Below are 19,406 nucleotides of genomic sequence, written 5' to 3'. Positions count from 1 at the left end.
TACCTGACTGCATCAGAGTTCAGCTGGTCAGGACTGGGCTTAGGAAAAAGAAAGCCATAGATAATCCTAAAATAATAAAACCATTGTCTTTGAGCTGAAGGGATCCAAACAAGTCAGTCTTTCCATTTTACAGATGAGAAAATAGACCCAGAGAAGTTAAGTCACACAGTGGCTTGTGGCAAATGTAAGACCAGAACTGTGGTCTCCTTAGTTCTTTCCACTACACTATTATATTTCACAACTTCAAAAAACCACCACAAAACAGTGGCTCCCTAAAATGACTGGTTTGTATATGGATTGTAAGGGCCCATTTCTAAAGCAGTCAGTTTTAGAAACAAATTTTAAGCAGCTTTTTATCTCCAGTAACTTTTTGGTTTAAAGAATCAAGGAGATTGTGTTAATAAATTTGTCTTGGCCCAGGTGGTTGCAGTGTTAAACTAATTCCCAAATTGAGTAACCACATCTCTTTGTGGCTGCCAGGCTGTCAAGCCAAAATTTGGTGTGAGAGACTAGAGGTGAGATAGTTTATGCATATTCCTCCCTTCTCTGGCCTGAGGAAGAACAAATTTCCTTTTGCCTCAGTTGAAGGAAAAGAATGTAACCTGTTCTTGCTATAAATTATGATATACCTTTCTGGTGTGAAATGCAGGTAGGAATTAGAACAAACAAAATGGGATGACCACAGGAGAGAGGGGGGGGAAAAGGTGACTTTAAATTTATTTAAACATTTATTTCATGTCTCCTATTTCCAAACAGTGTGCTAAACTGGTGAGCAGAAGATAGCCTCTCTCCTCAAGGAACTTACTGCCTAATCATGAGAGAGCCAGACATGTAACTGAGCCATGTATTCAGTGGCCTGAACTGTGCCAATAGCAGCCACTACTGAGGAGGGAGCTGGAGGGCACTTGCTGATTTGGGTAATAGTGGGAAAAGTCACAGAGAGGAGGGAGGATTTGGATTAAAACCAATTAAACTTCTGTTTTAGAAAGGGCTATCTTTACTATTTTTATGACTTAAAAATTCATAAAAGCCAAACTTTAGGTTTAAGCTATCTCAGCAACACTAAACCAAGTCAAAAAAGTATCAGGATTATTGAACCTCTCTGAGTCCTTTCCTAAATGGAGAGGATAATCACACAGCCTCACTGAGTTCTTAGGAGGTGGCATAGAGTAATGGAAAGAGCAGACCTTGGAGTAAGGCAGCTCTGACTTTGCTTCCACGCCTGTTAGCTGTGTGACTTTGAGCAAGATATTTGACTCTCTGAGCTTTACTTTCCTTATCTGCAAAATGGATAATGACACCTATCTCATGGGATTGTTGTGAATGATAGAAGATAAGATCTGTAAAGAACTGAAGAAGGTAATGTCTATAAATCCCAGCCTGTATTTAGAACGCAGTAAATATTAGATCCCTTTTCCTAGCATCGTATTTATTCAAGATAATGCAAGAGAAAACTTTGCTGTATATTGTAGGTGTTTTTCTTACTATGTAACCTTTTGAGATTTCAAAAATGACATTTGACTTAAGCTAACTAGATAAAGCAAAAATAAACAGAAGTACCTACCTGAGCCACTCTCAAGCTAGTGTAAAACTGAGTGGTAGGTGTTTGGTGGTGGTGCTGTTAATGGTAAGCTTTTATACACCTGTGTCTGAGATTGGAAAAATAGTTCTGAAATAGTACTGCTGGCTATTGAAGCAGGAAATTGAAAATATGGGCAGTTCCTAGGACCCGCTATAGAAGAAACCAAAAGCATGTGCTTTCTTCATTGCTATTCCTTGAAACTTCTGTGTGATTTAAACCTTGATGCCCATTTTGTGCCAGATCTTATTCTTATTCAACAGGAAGTGGATGCTTTGGAAGAACTAAGCAGGCAACTTTTTCTGGAAACAGCTGATCTATATGCTACCAAGGTACAGAGCAAGGAAGCTGCAGTATGGTTTTTACCAATGTGATTGAAGAGAGAGCAAGACTAAATAAGCTTTGTAGCATCCTCTATGGCCAAGCCATGTAAGAGGCACCTCAGTAGCTTCAGTATCAGTCATGAAGCACTGATACCTGGACTCTTTGTGACATTACTCCTACCAGTAGCAAAACCCTTAATGGAACACTCTCAAAAATGGAAATGACTGGAATAGTCAGAAGAAGCTTTTAATCATCTAGGAAGGTTGCACACATCACTTCCTACTGATGGCCAAGATCAAGAGGGTGGCTCCCATGGTAGCTCTTGTGATTGTTTTTTATTCTCTTGCAAGTTAGTAATATTGGAAGAGCAGTAAGACATCCATCTGCCGTGGTCTATTGTTATTGTTAGTCCCCAAGTTATGTCTGACTCTTTTGTGATCCCATAGACTATAGACCGCCAGGCTCCTCTGTCCATGGGATTTCCCGGGGAAGAATACTGGACTGGATTGCCATTTCCTTCTCCAGGGTATCTTCCTGACCCAGAGATCAAACCCAAGTCTCTTGCACTGGCAGGTGGATTCTGGGCCACTGTGGAAGCCCTTGCTATGGTCTAGCTCTATTTTAAAGGAGCCAGATTAAGAAGAACCTAACTACAAGAAGAAACTTTCCTATGTACACCTAAAATGCAATATAATTTAAACATGCAAAATCTATTATTTAAGGTTGTTCAGACTATTTTAATCCTTTTTGAGGATCACTTCACAGGAATAGCCGTATAGGATAGAGAGAAACATAGGCTTTGGAGGCAGGTAGACCTGAACCTAACTTCCCTTACTCACTAGCTGTGTGTCCTTAAGCAAGTTATTTAACCTTTCTAAGCCTTCATTTTCTCATCTGTAAAATTAAAAAGGACATATCTCATAAGAGTTGTTATGAAGATTAAAGTAGATACTGCATGTAAGATGTTTATCCTAATTTTTGGTTTAAAGTAATCATTCAATAAATTTTCCCACTACTACTATTATTGTTATTTTAATATTATTATCATGTGTTATTTTAATATTATTATCATATTAAGGTTTTAATCCTTAGCCTGAACAGTGATTCATAGAGGCAGAAATATTTTTGTAGAATGTAAATATACATTTTGCCAGGACTAACCGTGTTTTATGTTTATTCTCCCTCAGGAGAGAATAGAATACTCCAAAACTTTCAAAGGGAAATACTTTAATTTTCTGGGTTACTTCTTCTCTATTTACTGTGTTTGGAAAATTTTCATGGTAAGTATATTTTTTTAATTATCAGGGTTTAGATGATTTTCTCTAGTAATGGCAGAGAGAAAATTGGGTTTGGTTGAGGCCGTGAACTAAGTTCCAAATCCAACTGCATCAACAGAGCATGTCATCTTTCACATATCTGAGCCTCTTCCCCCTCTTCTTTTTAGGTTACCTAGAAACGGGAGGTTGCATTTTTCTTCTGTCAGAAATCATTAGTAAGTTCTTAGGTTGTGAAATATATGAAGTGCCTATAGGGTTTCCTGTTTTACACCTTACTCTTCATATTACCCATGAGTACATGACTATATTAACACTACTCCAACCTTCAGCTCAGAACAGAAACCACCTGTCCTTTTTAATAATCTGTATATACCCAAAAAAGTAGATTCTAAAACACATTCCTACAGATAAATTCATCTTCTGTGCTTCCAGCTCTTACTCTTTTGTGGCTTGCCCTCCCACTCTATTCTTTATGTGCATTTTATGCACTGCTTTATTTGTCTTTACTTGTGACCCATCTGCAGGTATTAATGGATTTCAGTGTGATTATAAAAAAGGCTGATTTGACTTTCTGGTTTGATGACTTTCCCACTGAGGCTGTGCTTGCACAAAGAGGAGCTTTGTCAGCTTGTTAGTTAATTTTGATCAGTGTAGATGAATGGAGGATTCTAGATTTAACAGATTTAAATGTTATAAAAAATTGATGTTAATACCCATTCACATGACATTTTAAAATCTTGACTTCTTCAGCAGGAGAGGATAAATGAAGATAGTGTGTTCAGTTATCAAGTATTCATATTATTAAGCTACTAAAGGTTTCCCTGAGATGCAGCCTTTAGGAGAGTGTAACATTTTTTAACAGCTTTATTGAGATGTGGTTGACGTTCAACAAACTGTACATATTTAACATATACAATTTGGTAAGTTTTGATACATGCGTATACCTGTGCAATGGCCATCACCCAATCAACATAGAGGACATCACTTGTGAATGTTTCCTCAGGCCCCTTTGTCTCTCTATACTTTGTAGTATTCCACTGTATGGATGCACCACAATTTGTTTTATCTGTTCACCTGCTGATCAATATTTGTTTGTTTCCCATTTGGGAATATTACAAATAAAGTGGCTGTGAATATTTGTCTACAAGTCTGTGTTTGGACATGTGTTCTCTTTTCTCTTGGGAGAAAGCATTTGTGTGTAGAATGGCTGGATCATATGGCAGACATATGGTTAACTTTTGAAGAAATGGCCAAACTTTTCCAAAGAGGTTGTACCATTTTACATTCCCACCTGCAGTATTTGGGAGTTTCAATTATTCCACATCCTTGCTAAGGCTATGTAGTCAGTCTTTTAAATCTTAGATGTTTTAATAGATATGAGGTGGTACTAAATCATTTTAATTTGCATTTTCCTAATGCCTAATGATGTTGAACAACTTTTATGTGCTTTTTTGCCACCTGTGTATCCTCTCTAGTGATGTATCTATTCAGATTTTTTGCCAGTTTTTTAATTGTGCTCAGTCGTTCAGTTATGTCTGACTCTTTGCAGTCCCATGGACTGTAGACCGCCAGGCTCCTCTGTCCATAGAATTTTCCAGGCAAGAATACTGGAGTGGGGTGCCATTTCCTCCTCCAGGGGATCTTCCCAACCCAGCGATCGAACCCACATCTCTGACATCTCCTGCTTTGGCAGGCGGATTCTTTACCATTGGGCCACCTGGGAAGCCCATTTTTTAAATAGGTTGATTGTTTTCTTTTTGTTGGGCTTGAGAGTTTTTCAGTATATTCTGGTAACCTTTTATCAAATATGTGATTTTAAAATATTTTCTCCCATCAGTGACTTGGCTTTTCATTCTGTTAGTATCCTTCAAAAATCAAAAGGTCTTAATTTCAATGATGTCCAATCTATTCTTTTTTTTATTATAGATTATGCTTTTGTGTTGTATCTAAGAAATCTTTGTCTAACCTGGGGTCACAAAGATTTTTTTTCATGTTTTCTTAATATGAAAAATATAAAATAGAAATTTTATAGTTTTAGGTTGTACATTTAGGTCTGTGAGCCATCTTAAGTTAAATTTCTAATATGATATTGGAGTATGAATCCAAGTTCACTTTTTTCACATAGATATCCAGGTGTTCTGGCACCATTCATTGAAAAGAGTATCCTTTCTCCATTGAGGCAATTTTGCAATTTTGTCAAAAACAAATTGACCTTATGTATATGGGTCTGTTTCTGTTCTCTTTTTTCTATTGAGATTTCTGTGTATCTTATATATTTACTTCTGCCAGTACCACACTGTCTTGATCAATATGTCTTCCAATCGATGAACATGGTACAACTCTTCATCTATTTAGATTTTCTTAGTTTTTCTCAGCAGTGTTTTATAGTTTTTGGTGAACAGATCTTTCTCATCTTTCATCAGATTTATCTAAGTATTTGATTTTTAGATGCTATTATAAATGACAGTGTTTTTATAATTTTCATTTTCAAGTGTTAATAGTATATAGATATACAACTGATTCTTGTATATTGATCTTGTATTCTGTTACCTTGCTAAACTCTCTTATTGTTTCTAGAAGCTTTTTATAAATTTCATAGGATTTCCTACATAGACAATTCCATCCTATCTTTTCTTCCTCTTCAAGCCTTACTGCACTGACCAAATCCTCCAGTAACAGAATTAAGTAAAGCAGTCACCCTGCTCTTGTTCCTGATCTTAGGGGGAAAGCATCCAGTCTTACACCATTAAGTATGGTGTTAGCTATTGGTTTTTCCTAGGTGCCCTTTATCAGATTGAGGAATTTTCTTTTATTAATAGTTTCTTAAGTGTTTTTAATCGTGAAAGCATGTTTGATTTTGTCACTTCTGCATCTATGGAGATGATCATATGGTTTTTCTTTTTTAGTCTGCTAATACAGTAAAATTAATTTTTGAACATTAAACTGAACTCACATTCCTGGAGTAATCTTACTTGGCCAAGTGTATTATCCTTTTAATGTTTTGTTAGATTTAATTTACTAATGTTTTGTTAAAGAGTTTTTGCATCTATGTTTATGAAGAATTTCAGAGTATAGTTTTCTTGTTAATGTCTTTGGTTTAGGTGTCTAACCTTAAAGAATAAGTTGAGAAGTATTTCTTTCTCTTCCAATTAGTAGAAGGGTTTGCATGGAATATTAATAAATTAATGAATGTGATATATAATTAAATTCTATAATTGAATGTTAATATATAAACATATTAACAACTTTATTAAATGGAGTCATGCGATGTGATCTTTTGTGGTTGGCTTCCTAACATAATGTTTTCAAGGTTTATCTATATTGTAGCCTCTATCAATAAATACTTCATTCCTTTTTATGATTGAATAATATTTGTTCCATTATATGGATATGCCACATTAATTTAAATTATCCACTCATTAGTTGGTGAACATTTGAGTTGTTTTATTGTGACATTCTGGCCGCTATAAATAATGCTGTTGAGCATATTCATGTATGTTTGTTTTGTGTGCTGTGCTGGGTCTTCATTGCTGTGTAGGCTTTTCTCTAGTTGCCGCGAGCAGGGGCTACTCTGCTGTTGCAGTGCAGTCTTCTCGTTGTGCTGGCTTCCCTTGTTGCAGAGCACAGGCTCGAGGATGTGTGGACTCAGGAGTTGCAGCACATGGACTTAGCTGCTGTGTGACATTTGGGACCTTCCTGGACTAGGGATCAAAGCTGTGTTTCCTGCGTTGGCAGGTGGATTCTTTACCTCTAAGCCATCAGGGAAACCCCATGTATAAGTTTTTATGTGGACATGTGTTTCATTTCTCTTAGGTATATATCTGTAGAAGTAGAATTGCTGGGTTATATGCTTACTATATGTTTAACCTTCTAATAAACTGCCTAACTACCAGGCTGTTTTCCAAAGCATCTGCACCATTTATATTCCTGCCAGCAATGTGTGACGGTTGCAATTTCTCCACATCCTCTCCAATACTTATTATCTATCTTTTTAATTATAGTCATTTTGTTGTTGTTTAGTCGCTGAGTCATTTCCAACTCTTTGCAACCCCATGAACTGCAGCACACCAGGCTTGCCTGTCCTTCACTATCTCCGGTGTTGGCTCAAACTCATGTCCACTGAGTTGATGATGCCATCCAACCATCTTATCCTCTGTTGCCCACTTCTCTTCCTACCCTCAGCCTTTCCCAGCATAAGGGTCTTTTCCAGTAAGTGAGCTCTTCACATCAGATGGCCAGAGTATTGGAACTTCAACTTCAGCATCATTATCCCAATAAATATTTAGGGTTTATTTCCTTTAGGATTAGTTTGGTTTGATCTCCTTGCAGTCCAAGGGACTCCCAAGAGTCTTCTCCAACACCACAATTCAAAAGCATCAATTCTTCAGTGCCCAGCCTTCTTTATGGTCCAGCTCTCACATCCATACATGACTACTGGAAAAACCATAGCTTTGACTAGATGGACCTTTGTCAGCAAAATAATGTCTCTGTTTTTTTAACACTCTGTCTAGGCTTGTCATAGCTTTTCTTCCAAGGAGCAAGCGTCTTTGAATTTCATGGCAGCAGTCACTGTCTACAGTGATTTTGGAGTCCCCAAAAATAAAGTCTGTCAACTGTTTCCATTGTTTCCCATCTATTTGCCATAAAGTAATGGGACCAGATGCCATCTATGATCTCAGTTTTTTGAATGTTGAGTTTTAAGCCAGCTTTTTCACTGTCCTCTTTCACCTTCATCAAGAGGGTCTTTAGTTCCTCTTTGCTTTCTGCCATAAGGGTGGTGTCATCTGCATATCTGAGGTTATTGATATTTCTCCCAGCAATCTTGATTCCAGCTTGTACTTCCTCAAGCCCAGCGTTTCTCATGATGTACTCTGCATATAAGTTAAATAAGCAGGGTGACAATACACAGCCTTGATGTACTCCTTTCCCAATTTGGAACCAGTTTGTTCCATGTCCAGTTATAACTGTTGCTTTTTGACCTACATACAGGTTTCTCCTTACAGGAGGCAGGTCAGGTAGTCTGGTATTCCCATCTCTTTAAGAATTTTCTAGTTTCTTGTGATCCATACAGTCAACGATTTTAGCATGATCAATGAAGCAGAAGTCGATGTTTTTCTGGAATTCCCTTGCTTTTTCTATGATCCAATGGATGTTAGCAATTTGATCTCTGATTCTTCTGACTTTTCTAACCCCAGCTTGTACATCTGGAATTTCTTGGTTCATGTACTATTGAAACCTAGCTTGAAGGATTTTGAGCATTACCTTGCTAGCATATGAAATGAGTGCAACTGTGCAGTAGTTTGAACATTCTTTAGCATTGCCTTTCTTTGGGATTGTAATGAAACTGACCTTTTTCAGTCCTGTGGCCACTGCTGAGTTTTCCAAATTTGCTGGCATATTGAATGCAGCACTTTAACAGCATTATCTTTTAAGATTTGAAATAACTCAGCTGAAATTCCATCACACCCACTAGCTTTGTAGTGATGCTTCCTAAGGCCCACTTGACTTCGTACTCCAGGATGTCTGGCTCTAGGTAAGTGACCACACCATAGTGGTTATCCAGGTCATTAATATCTTTCTTGTATAGTTCTTCTGTGTATTCTTGCTACCTTTTCTTAATATCTTCTACTTCTCTTAGGTCCATACCGTTTCTGTCCTTTATCATGCCCATCTTTGCATGAAATGTCCCCTTGGTGTCTCTGATTTTCTTGAAGAGATCTCTAGTCTTTCCCATTCTATTGTTTTCCTCTGTTTCTTTGCATTGTTCACTTAAGAAGGCTTTCTTATCTCTCCTTGCTATTCTTTGGAACTCTGCCTTCAATTGGGTATATCTTTCAATATTTTGGTGGATGTGAATTGATATCTTTCATTCTTTTTTTTCCTGATCAATCTAGATAAGAAGTTTATCGATTTTATTGAACTTTTCAAAGAACTAGCATCTGGGTTAATTGATTTTCTCTATTTTTCTGATTTCTACTTCATTGATTTCTGCTCTGATCTTTATTTTCTTCTGCTGCTCTTTTGGGTATCTTTTTCTGATTTCTTAAAGAGGAAGCTAAGATCATTGACTTGAAACTTTTTTTAAATATAGGCATTTTAATGCTACAAATTTCTTACTAAGCACGATTTTATTTGTATCTCACACATGCAACTTTTTTGATATGTTTATTTTCATCCGGTTCAAAATACTTTCTGATTTACTTTTTGATTTTTTCTTTGACTCATCAGTTATTTAGAAGTATGTTATAAAATATTGGGCATCCTCTGAATATCTTTCTGTAACTGCTTTCTAATTTAATTTCATGTGGTCTGAGAACATATTTTGTATGATTTGAATCTTTTTAAGTCTATTGAGGCTTGTTTTCTGGCCCAGAATATGGTCAACCATGGTTAATTAAGTTCTTTGTGCACTTGAATGGAAAATGTGTTCTACTCTGTTTGGGTGGAATAGCCTACAGGTCTCACTTAGGTCAAGTTGATTGATAATATTGTTAAGTTTTTCTATATTCTTACTGCTTTTCTGACTGCTTAATTATTGAAAGAGGGGTATTGAAATTTCCCCTATTGTGGATTTGCCTATTTATTTTTTTAATTATATCATTTTTTTCCTTCATGTATGTCATGTAGGGTCACTATGTACCCCTTGATGAAATGATTCTTTTATCATTATGAAATGACCCTTTTAGTCTCTGGCAACATTATTTTGCTATGAAATCTACTTTGTCTGATATTAATATAGACACTCCAGCTTTCTTTTGATTATCATTAGCATAATATATCTTTATACATGCTTTTAGTTTTAACCTATTTGTATCTTTATATTTAAAGTGGGCTTCTTGTAAACAACTTGCTTTTATATCTAATCTAATGGTCTCTGCCATTTATTTGTCATATTTGGACCAGAAGTCAGCCATCTGCAGCCCCTAGGCCAAATCCAGCCACCACATGCTTTTATTTAAAAAGTTTGATTGGAACACAGCCAAGTCCATTTATCTACACAGTCATATGACTGTGGCAGAGTTTGCCAACCTCTGGTTTAGACCATTTATATATTTTTTAAACTTTTTATTTTGTATTGGAGTATAGCCAATTAACAAACAATGTTGTGATAATTTCAGGTGAGCAGCAAAGGGACTCAGCCATACATATACATGTGTCCATTCTCTCCAAACTCCCCTTCCATCCAGGCCACATAACACTGAGTTCCATGTGCTATACAGTAGTAAACCATTTATATTCAATGTGTTATTGTTATGGTTGAGCAACCGTGTTGCTGTATGTTTTTATTTGTCTTGTGTTATTTTTTCCTTTTTCTTCTTTTGGATTAATCGATTATTTTTCATAATTCCATTTGATCTTTGTTGTCTCGTCGGCTATAATAACTCTCCTTGTTGTTTTAGTGATTGCTATTAGAGCTTTCAGAAAATAACCATAGGGAATGACCCTGGAATCCCTTGATTCTCTGACCTTGTGTTTTACCAGAATGTTACCTTTCTGGATCCTGATAAATTGAGGTGTGTATGTCATAGCCTTATCCCCCTTTACACTCTACAGAAAAGAAAGATAGGGTAGATACGGACTTTTGTTTGCCGATGTATGAATAGCCAAAATAGATTTCTTATGTATGATTTAGACTGAAAGTAGAATTGCATTTTTAGGAATATCCACCTGTAGGAAACACTTGGTTTTTTGAAACTGATTTTTGAGATACTCTAATGTAAAGGTCTGTGTCTCTGTAGGCAACCATCAATATCGTTTTTGACCGAGTTGGGAAAACTGATCCAGTCACAAGAGGCATTGAAATCACTGTGAATTATCTGGGGATCCAATTTGATGTAAGAGTTGTATCAAAATCTTTGTTTATGTTAAGATTCTATGTCCTTACTCTAGGTACTTGTTTCTGCTTTCATTCTTCTGTTGTTTTGGCATATTCACATGGCAGATTCGTAAAGGGCCTAAAACCATAACTAATAACTGGCAATTATTATTTTCATGGGTAGTAATCATTTCTACAGTTCCTTCTCTTCTTAGTCACAGCTACCACTCTCCAGCTTCTCCCTACCAAAATATTCAAATACTTCTGTCTGTGATACTTGATGATATCTTCAAACATATAACTCACCTTTGATTCCTCTGGTAGAAAATTAACTACTAATTAGTGTTTTTGTGTTAGAACTAAAATGATTTCTGCTATAAAAAATTATCTGTATAATTCATATGGGCTTTGAGCTAAAAATGGTTAACTGTCCCCTGTGCACAAATTTTTTTTTAATCTTCTTTCTACCTGTTTTATAATTGGGACAGTCTTGTCCCAATTTGAGTTTAATGTCTTTCTTTGTAGAATAGTGCATTTTCCAGGTATTTATATGGCCGGTGATTCCAGCTGGTTGGCACTTTGGTAATAAAACCAGTGTCACATTCTTAGTCCTTATGAGTGCCGTTTAGTTGTTCTATGATCCTGGCCGTAGTTTGCATGATACCCTCAGCTGGACGTGCCCCCGGTAGCTGGATAAAATGAAAATACACCAGAGCAAATTGAGCTCCAGTCCTTGAGAAACAACTCAAGGCACACATTTCTTAGATGATAAATCAACAGTGTATCCTTTTTTTTCATGTGAAGGAGCATGGTTTCTTTCCTTCAACTAGTATATAAATTATGTGGTAAAGCATGCTTCACTCATATTTTATATGTATTTTTCTTTTAAAATTTTTTTACTGGGGTGAATTTTTAGAAATGCCATTCCTTGTTAGTGCTTTTCTAGGGCTAGTTGCTGTGTATGTATATGTGTTCCATCTGTAACTCATCTACACACCACTCCACATTTCATAAATCTGAATAACATCTCTCAGATGTTGGCAATACAGCTCCCCTCTGATGCTTTTTGGCCTTGAATCAAACACAGGGTACCACAGCTGCCTCTCACTCTGAAGCAATCCAAGAGACGGAAAAGGTATCATCCTGTGATTCAAATAAAGGTCAACTACTTCCTAGACCATAGCTGAGAATGTCTACATACTCTTTTATTATTTAAGTTTTGGGTGATCAGAGAACTGTCATTCACAAATATTAAACATTATCAGGCTGCTATTTAGTTTCCTTTTAATTCGTGCTTTTTACTTGAAGCTATGTTATTTGCTTTGTGTTTCTTCTGATTTATTAGTATTATTTTCATCACTTCACTGCATTTGCTATCTTCTGTCCTTAAGTTTTAGGTCTGCTAATTAAGATACCCACTGAAGTCTTTGTATACATGTTTTTATTGCCACTTACTTACTAATGAAGTTCCCTCTCACAGTCGCTTAAGTGATAATAAAGTATCATCTTAGCTTTCCCATCTCTCTGAACAGAGATTTAACAAATACTTTTTCTTCCTCTTGTCTTGACAGGTGAAGTTCTGGTCCCAACACATTTCCTTCATTCTGGTTGGAATAATCATAGTCACATCTATCAGAGGACTGCTGATCACTCTTACCAAGGTAGGTTGTATCACAGAGTTGAAAAGTACTTAATTACATGTGGCACTGTGAGATAACTTTACCTAATTAAGATTTCTGCCTTCTGAGATCTTAAACAACAACTACAAATTTGTAAAAGACATGCCACAGAATAAAAGAAAAAGTTAGACTAGCACATAAATTGATGATAATGTATTTACATCATACACCAGGCAGATAAGTACAGTTACCAAAGGTCATAGGATGAGATCACAGTGTGTTTCATTCACTGATGTGTCACCAGCATCTAGAACAGAAACTGATGCAGGTAGACACTGAGCAGCAGACAGCTGGAATGAATAAAGGAGGTGGTATTTGAGGGGAGACTAATAACTGGGAGAGTCACTTGTAAAGAGAATATGGAAGCAGGAGAAGCTGAGTGTTGGGCTGTTTTCTGATCAACATAGGAAGGTTTCATGGAACTGGAAGGTAAATTCTCTGGTAGAAGAGGTGGGATTTCAAAATCCAAGAGCTGTTGAAATGAAAGGAGCAAAGACATTGGGAGGGGGAAAGGGCTCTGCAAGCATTCAGCACAATTTTAGGAAGAGCTCAGGAGCCCAGAAACAATTACAGGGGCTTGGAGTGGTCTGGTGTAATTTGCTTTAATGTTATATAATGATGCTAAAATCATATGTATCACATGGTTTCTGGTAAGTAGGAATCTTTTCACATTATAATACTTAAAACCACCAACTTACCCATATCAGTTCAGTTCAGTTGCTAATTCCTGCCTGACTCATTACAACCCCATGGACTGCAGCACGCCAGGCTTCCCTGTCTTTCACTATCTCCTGGAGTTTGCTCAGATTCATGTCCATTGAGTCAGTGATGTCATCCAGCCATCTCGTTCTCTGTCGCCCCCTTCTCCTGCCCTCAGTCTTCCCCAGCATCAGGGTCTTCTCTAATGAGTCGGCTCTTCGCATCAAGTGGCCAAAGTATCAGAGCTTCAGTTTCAGCATCGGTCCTTCCAGTGAATATTCAGGAATGATTTTGTTTAGGATTGACTGGTTTGATCTCCTTGCAGTCCAAGGGACTCTCAAGAGTCTTCTCCAACACCACAGTTCAAAAGCATCAATTCTTCAGTGCTCAGCTTTCTTTATGGTCCCACTCTCACATCCATATATCACTATTGGAAAAACCATAGCTTTGACTAGATGAACCTTTTTTGGCAAAGTAATGTCTCTGCTTTTTAATATGCTGTCTAGGTTGGTCATAACTTTTCTTCCTAGGAGGAAGCGTCTTTTAATTTCATGGCTGCAGTCACTCTCTGCAGTGATTTTGGATCTTGTTTCCGTTGTTTCCCCATCTATTTGCCATGAAGTGATGGGACTGGATGCCATGGCCTTAGTTTCTTGAATGTTGAGTTTTAAGCCAGTTTTTTCACTCTCCTCTTCCACTTTCATCAAGAGGCTCTTTAGTTCCTCTTTCTGCCATAAGGATGGTGTCATCTGCGTATCTGAGGTGATTGATACTTCTCCCGGCAGTCTTGATTCCAGCTTGTGTTTCATCCAGCCCAGCGTTTCTCATGATGTCCTCTGCATATAAGTTAAATAAGCAGGGTGACAATATACAGCCTTGACGTACTCCTTTCCCGATTTGGAGCCAGTCTCTTTTTCCATGTTTGGTTGTAACTGTTGCTTCTTGACCTGCATATAGATTTCTTAGGAGGCAGGTAGTGTTCTGGTATTCCCATCTCTTGAAGAATTTTCTACAGTTTGGTGTGATCCACACAGTCAAAGGCTTTGGTGTAGTCAATAAATCAGATGTTTTTCTGGAACTCTCTTGCTTTTTCTATGATCTGACAGATGTTGGCAGTTTGATCTCTGGTTCCTCTGTGTTTTCTAAATCCAGCTTGAACATTTGGAAGTTCTTGGTTCACATACTGTTGAAGCCTCACTTGGAGAATTTTGAGCACTACTTTGCTGGCATGTGAGATGAATGCAACTGTGCAGTAGTCTGAGCATCCTTTGGTATTGCCTTTCTTTGGGACTGGAATGAAAACTGACCTTTTCCAGTCCTGTGGCCACTGCTGAGTTTTCCAAATTTGCTGGCATATTGAGTGCAGCACTTTAATAGCATCATCTTTTAGAATTTAAAATAGCTTAACTGGAATTCCATCACCTCTACTAGCTTTGTTCATAGTGATGCTTCCTTCAAAGCATCACTAGTAGTGATGCTACTAATTTGTAGTGATATTTTCCCATACTTACCCATATGGGAAAACTATAAGTGGATCCTTTTGGGGCAGCCTATTTAAATGTCTTATTTATAGCCTTAATCTTATGAACGGTTCTGTACAAGATGGTGGCATGGAAAAAACACTTTTATTTACATGCTAACTATACTAAATGTTTTTGACACAGGAATCTAGAAGTACTGTATAATCATCTCTCCCCCCTTTCTTGACAGTTCTTTTATGCCATCTCCAGCAGTAAGTCCTCCAATGTCATTGTCCTGCTATTAGCACAGATAATGGTAAGTTTAATGAACTAGCTTTATGTCTAGAGCCATAAAATACCAGAAATGTTTCATACTTTTTAATATTTTAACAATTTCCTTTGTCTGTCACTGCATTCAAGCCCCTTCTGGATTCATTTGACCTATAGGGCATGTACTTCGTCTCATCTGTGCTGCTGATCCGAATGAGCATGCCTCTGGAGTACCGCACCATCATCACCGAAGTTCTTGGAGAGCTGCAATTCAACTTCTATCACCGTTGGTTTGATGTCATCTTCCTGGTCAGTGCTCTCTCCAGCATACTCTTCCTCTATCTGGCCCACAAACAGGCACCAGAGAAGCATATGGCACCTTGAACTCATGCCTATTACAGACTGCTACAGGCCAGTGGTGTCAGAACTTGGATATAAGAGGGAAAAACTAGAGGGGCCAGGGCCTAACATTTTTAAAACAACACAGTGCTGTGGTAGCATATTCTACCTGCAGCTTACGCCTTCGTCCTCAGATGACACTGTAATCATGAGTAGCTTCAGTTTCTCGTTTATATGAGAGAGAGAAGTAACCCAAGCTAGCACTCAACCAAGAGTACCCTGTTTGGTTTGAGGCTGGTGGAGTATGCCAGGTGGTGGGGCTAAAAGGAGCCAAGAAACTAAAGGGAGAAAATACACTGGAACTCTGGGGTAAGAGAAATGTAAGGTAGCTGCTTAAACACATGAGATTCTGTTTAATCAAGGATCCCATGGAGGAGGTTATGACTTTCCCTTGAGATTGACTATCATTAAAAGCAGAGATTGTTAACACTTGGGCCTTACTGTCATTCTATCAGGGATAGCTTGGTATCATGCTTGTGTGATCTAAGTCAGCGTCCCAGCCCTCCTCCCCATCCCCTTCCCCCTTCAAATAACCAAAAGTTCATCTATGCTGGGGAAGGAGTGGTATGCAACTGAAATAGAGTGTATCAAGAGAGACTGCAGAGTATGACATTATTCTTGATTTCCTTTCAACTTATTTCAATCCCTGGGTTGGGAAGATCCCCTGAAGAAGGGAAAGGCTACCCACTCCAGTATTCTGGCCTGGAGAATTCCACAGACTGTATAGTCCATAGGGTCACAAAGAGTCGGACACGACTGAGCAACTTTCACTTTCACTTTAAAATAGTAATATTTAAGAGTGAATTACTCTAAAGTCACTGGTGATATTTCATTTTTTCTTTTCATCTGCCATTTGTGGGGTTGTGGGGTAAAACAATGAATAACTTAACTGGAATAGGTCACTTTCCTATCCTAGGACTCAGTCTTCATCTGTAATAGGAAGCTTTTGGAAAATTTGTAGGACACTCAGAAATGCAATTTAAGGAAATCTTGAATTTTATTACCAGGAAGTCTCTCTTTGTTACTGAGATCTTATTCTGAGTTTTGTTGTGTTGGGGGTGTCTAGAGGCAAAATGAAGGTTAAAACATAAAAAGTTTACCAGAAACAAAAGCACTATTAAGGTTCTATCAGCCAACAGGGAAAATTCAAGCATACTCAAAAGGCATTTTTAAGGGCATTTATTTCAGCAACAACAACATTCTTACAATAGCATGGTTTTAATAGGCTTATCTGCTCAGATACCTTAATTAGCAGTTCTCACATATACAGATTTATGAATCATCTTTGGTGCTCTGGGAACCTATAGAAGAAATAACATCAAACAGAGAAGAGCAGTTAAGTTGAAGGTTGAAAGAGATCTCATGAAAAGCATCTGGCTCGTATATTAACTTTTCCTAAGTTGGCCATAAATAAGCTTTCTGCAGTAGCCACCCCTGAGACAGATGACAGCAGAAGACAATCACATGTGATGAACTGGTTTCCAAGGAGTTCTTCTCTAACAAAGACAGTAAACGGATGTCAGCTCATTCCTTGGGAAAGGATTCCTATTAAATACCCAGAAACAGCTGTCAGCCAAAGCCAGTGCTTGTTCTCTTCACATCTGTGTGTCTTCAGAATTGGAAGAAGAATGAGAGGCTGTACTGTGGGCCTGTGCAAAAGAAAACAGAGATGTGTAAGCGATAAGAGTGTGAACTTAAGGAGATGGATGGTCTGTTTTAGATTTGCACCTCTTGAGTCAGGAAGAAGAGTCACTCACTAGAAGCTTGGTGACCAGAATTCTGCACTTGGCTTCATTTCCAGCTTGCTGTTCGACCCTGACACATTCCTTTTAATATCTATATATACATATTTCTTTTCTATAAACTAGCATAGTACTATAATTGACTTTCTATAGAGTTCTTATAGAATTTTTTTAAAGACATCTAGAATACTTTCTTTGTGAAACAATATAGTAAACAAGGTCAATGGCAACATGTATGCTATGGTCTGCATGTTTGTATCTCCCCAAAGTGCAGAGGTTGAAATCCTGTTTCCCAAGGTGATGAGGAGGTGATTAGGTCAGGAGGGCGAGCTCTCATGACTCAGATTAGGCCTTTATAAGTGGCTTCCCAGAATTCCTTAGCTCCTTCTACCATATGAAGGCAAGCCAGAAGTCAGCAGTCTGCAACCCGGAAGAGGGCCTTCACTAGACCCTGAATCTGCCAGTGCCGTGATCTTGGGGTTCTGAGCCTCCACAACTATGAGAAATAAATGTTTGTTGTATATAAGCCACCAAGTCTATGGTATTTTGTTTAGCAGCCCAAACAGACTAAGACAGCTTATATTCATTAAAAATGAGTATTTGCTTTTTAGATTACCAATCTGCAGAAATAATGTAATGAAAAAAATGTAAAACTTTTATTTAGAGTCTTGGCTTTGTCATACGTTTCCTTTATGAACTTGGATAGTTTACTTTTGGACCTCAAGTTCATCTATGAAGAGAAATTGAGACTTGTCAAGGAATTTATCTAAATGAAATACAAACAGAATAATGTTTATTCTTCCCCAGTAATGAAACTTGAATACCTGCCAGTTATTTTAAAAAGAATATTGTTTCTAACCACCACCATTCATTTTCATGCTCAGCATGAACCAGGCACTGTTCAAAGACTTTAACAGTCTTAATATATCCTGATAACAATCCTACAGATTATCTCTGTTTTATAGGTGGGGAAACTGAAGCACAGAGAATAAATCCATTGTTTTCTGTTACTTGTTACCCAAGGCTGGTAAATTACCCAGCCTATTACCCAAGAGTGATAAATGGCAATTCCAGAATTTGTATGTAAATAGTCTGATTTGGGTTCTTCTGGTGTTTTCATTGTAATTTTGATAAGTTACTGTCAACTCCATGCTATGAAAAATAAGTTTATTCTTAAACTACCTCCTGTCACCCACGGTCACTGAATTTGCTGGTTCTCTTTACAGTGTAATTTTCTAGTGTTTTAGGAGAACTGTGGAAAGCGTAGATACATGGTGCACTTGTTAAGGACTTTACCGTACTCTGGTTAGTTAGATCACTAAAAGCAATGTGTCACCACTCACTCGTTCTCGTTCTTCTGCCGTGTGTGAGTCTTGCTCTGATTCTTCCAGCCTTCCTTCATCAGGATCAGGGTCGTCATCCAGCGGATCAGCCATGGAGGAAACGATAGGGATTTTCTTAGCCTGGAAATAATCATAGGCCTTCTTTCCACAGACTAAGAGTGTGATAGTCTTGCCACTGCTCTGGATTCTGTCCACCACCTTCTCATAGGGCTCATCCAGCATGTTTACTCCGTTCACCTCAATGATGACGTCCTCATCCTCCAGCCCAGCCAGGTCAGCAGGGCCGCCCTTCTGCACCTGTGAGCAGAGTTCTGAGTTACCACTTCCAAACAGAGACCACAGAGTGTTAGACTAGCAGTTCTGCAGAGGAGAGATGAGGGCTTTGAGAATTTATTCTCAGTCATGTTGAGAATACAGACATTTCTCCTTGAGGTACAGAAGTTTAAAATGGTGCCCTAATGCTTTCTGCTTATGAAAGCTACAATTTCATAAGTGCTACTCAAAAGAATAGTGTTCACAGTGGTTGAATATCCTATTGTATATCTTTCATATGGTGCTTTCCAGGGTGAAGGCATTAGATTCCATAGGTCCCCCATCTTCATTCCCAACTTGAGAGCTACAGAGATAGTCTTCTAACTGTCAGTATCTGCAGGGTAATGGCATTATGCCAGACACACAGAAGCAAACAAGTACTACTCCCAGACAAGAGTTGTTAGTAGTGACTATCAACTACAGTCATGTCCACTCACTCTGTTTATTTGATTTGAAATGTCTAAAGAGACACACAGATGTTTCAGAAACAAATGATGTGAACTTTG

At 37.8% G+C, this 19,406-nt stretch overlaps 2 protein-coding genes across 13 annotated transcripts in view; one reads left to right on the top strand and one right to left on the bottom strand.

The window, feature by feature from the left end:
- The window catches only part of GPR89A (G protein-coupled receptor 89A), a 47,474-nt gene extending 31,542 nt beyond the window's left edge, over window positions 1–15,932 (top strand). For 3 of the 4 annotated variants that reach the window (XM_061120992.1, XM_061120993.1, XM_061120996.1), the window contains 6 exons: window positions 1,823–1,911; window positions 3,091–3,183; window positions 10,920–11,015; window positions 12,568–12,657; window positions 15,085–15,150; window positions 15,282–15,932. In XM_061120992.1, the coding sequence (XP_060976975.1) occupies window positions 1,823–1,911; window positions 3,091–3,183; window positions 10,920–11,015; window positions 12,568–12,657; window positions 15,085–15,150; window positions 15,282–15,488 (641 nt within the window). In that variant the 3' untranslated portion in view covers window positions 15,489–15,932. Of the gene's footprint in view, window positions 1–1,822; window positions 1,912–3,090; window positions 3,184–10,919; window positions 11,016–12,567; window positions 12,658–15,084; window positions 15,151–15,254 lie in introns of all 4 variants that reach the window. The other variant, XM_061120995.1, reaches the window with a different exon arrangement.
- A 734-nt stretch (window positions 15,933–16,666) lies between these two features.
- Window positions 16,667–19,406, bottom strand: part of PDZK1 (PDZ domain containing 1) — a 53,893-nt gene continuing 51,153 nt past the window's right edge. For all 9 annotated transcript variants that reach the window (XM_061120985.1, XM_061120986.1, XM_061120988.1 and 6 more), the window contains 2 exons: window positions 18,589–18,885; window positions 16,667–17,152 (listed from right to left, as the gene is read on the bottom strand). In XM_061120985.1, the coding sequence (XP_060976968.1) occupies window positions 17,099–17,152; window positions 18,589–18,885 (351 nt within the window). In that variant the 3' untranslated portion in view covers window positions 16,667–17,098. The remainder of the gene's footprint in view (window positions 17,153–18,588; window positions 18,886–19,406) is intronic.

Source organism: Dama dama, chromosome 20, assembly GCF_033118175.1.
Source record: "Dama dama isolate Ldn47 chromosome 20, ASM3311817v1, whole genome shotgun sequence".
Classification (NCBI taxonomy): Eukaryota; Metazoa; Chordata; class Mammalia; order Artiodactyla; family Cervidae; genus Dama; species Dama dama.
This window is presented reverse-complemented; position numbering and strand designations above follow the sequence as displayed.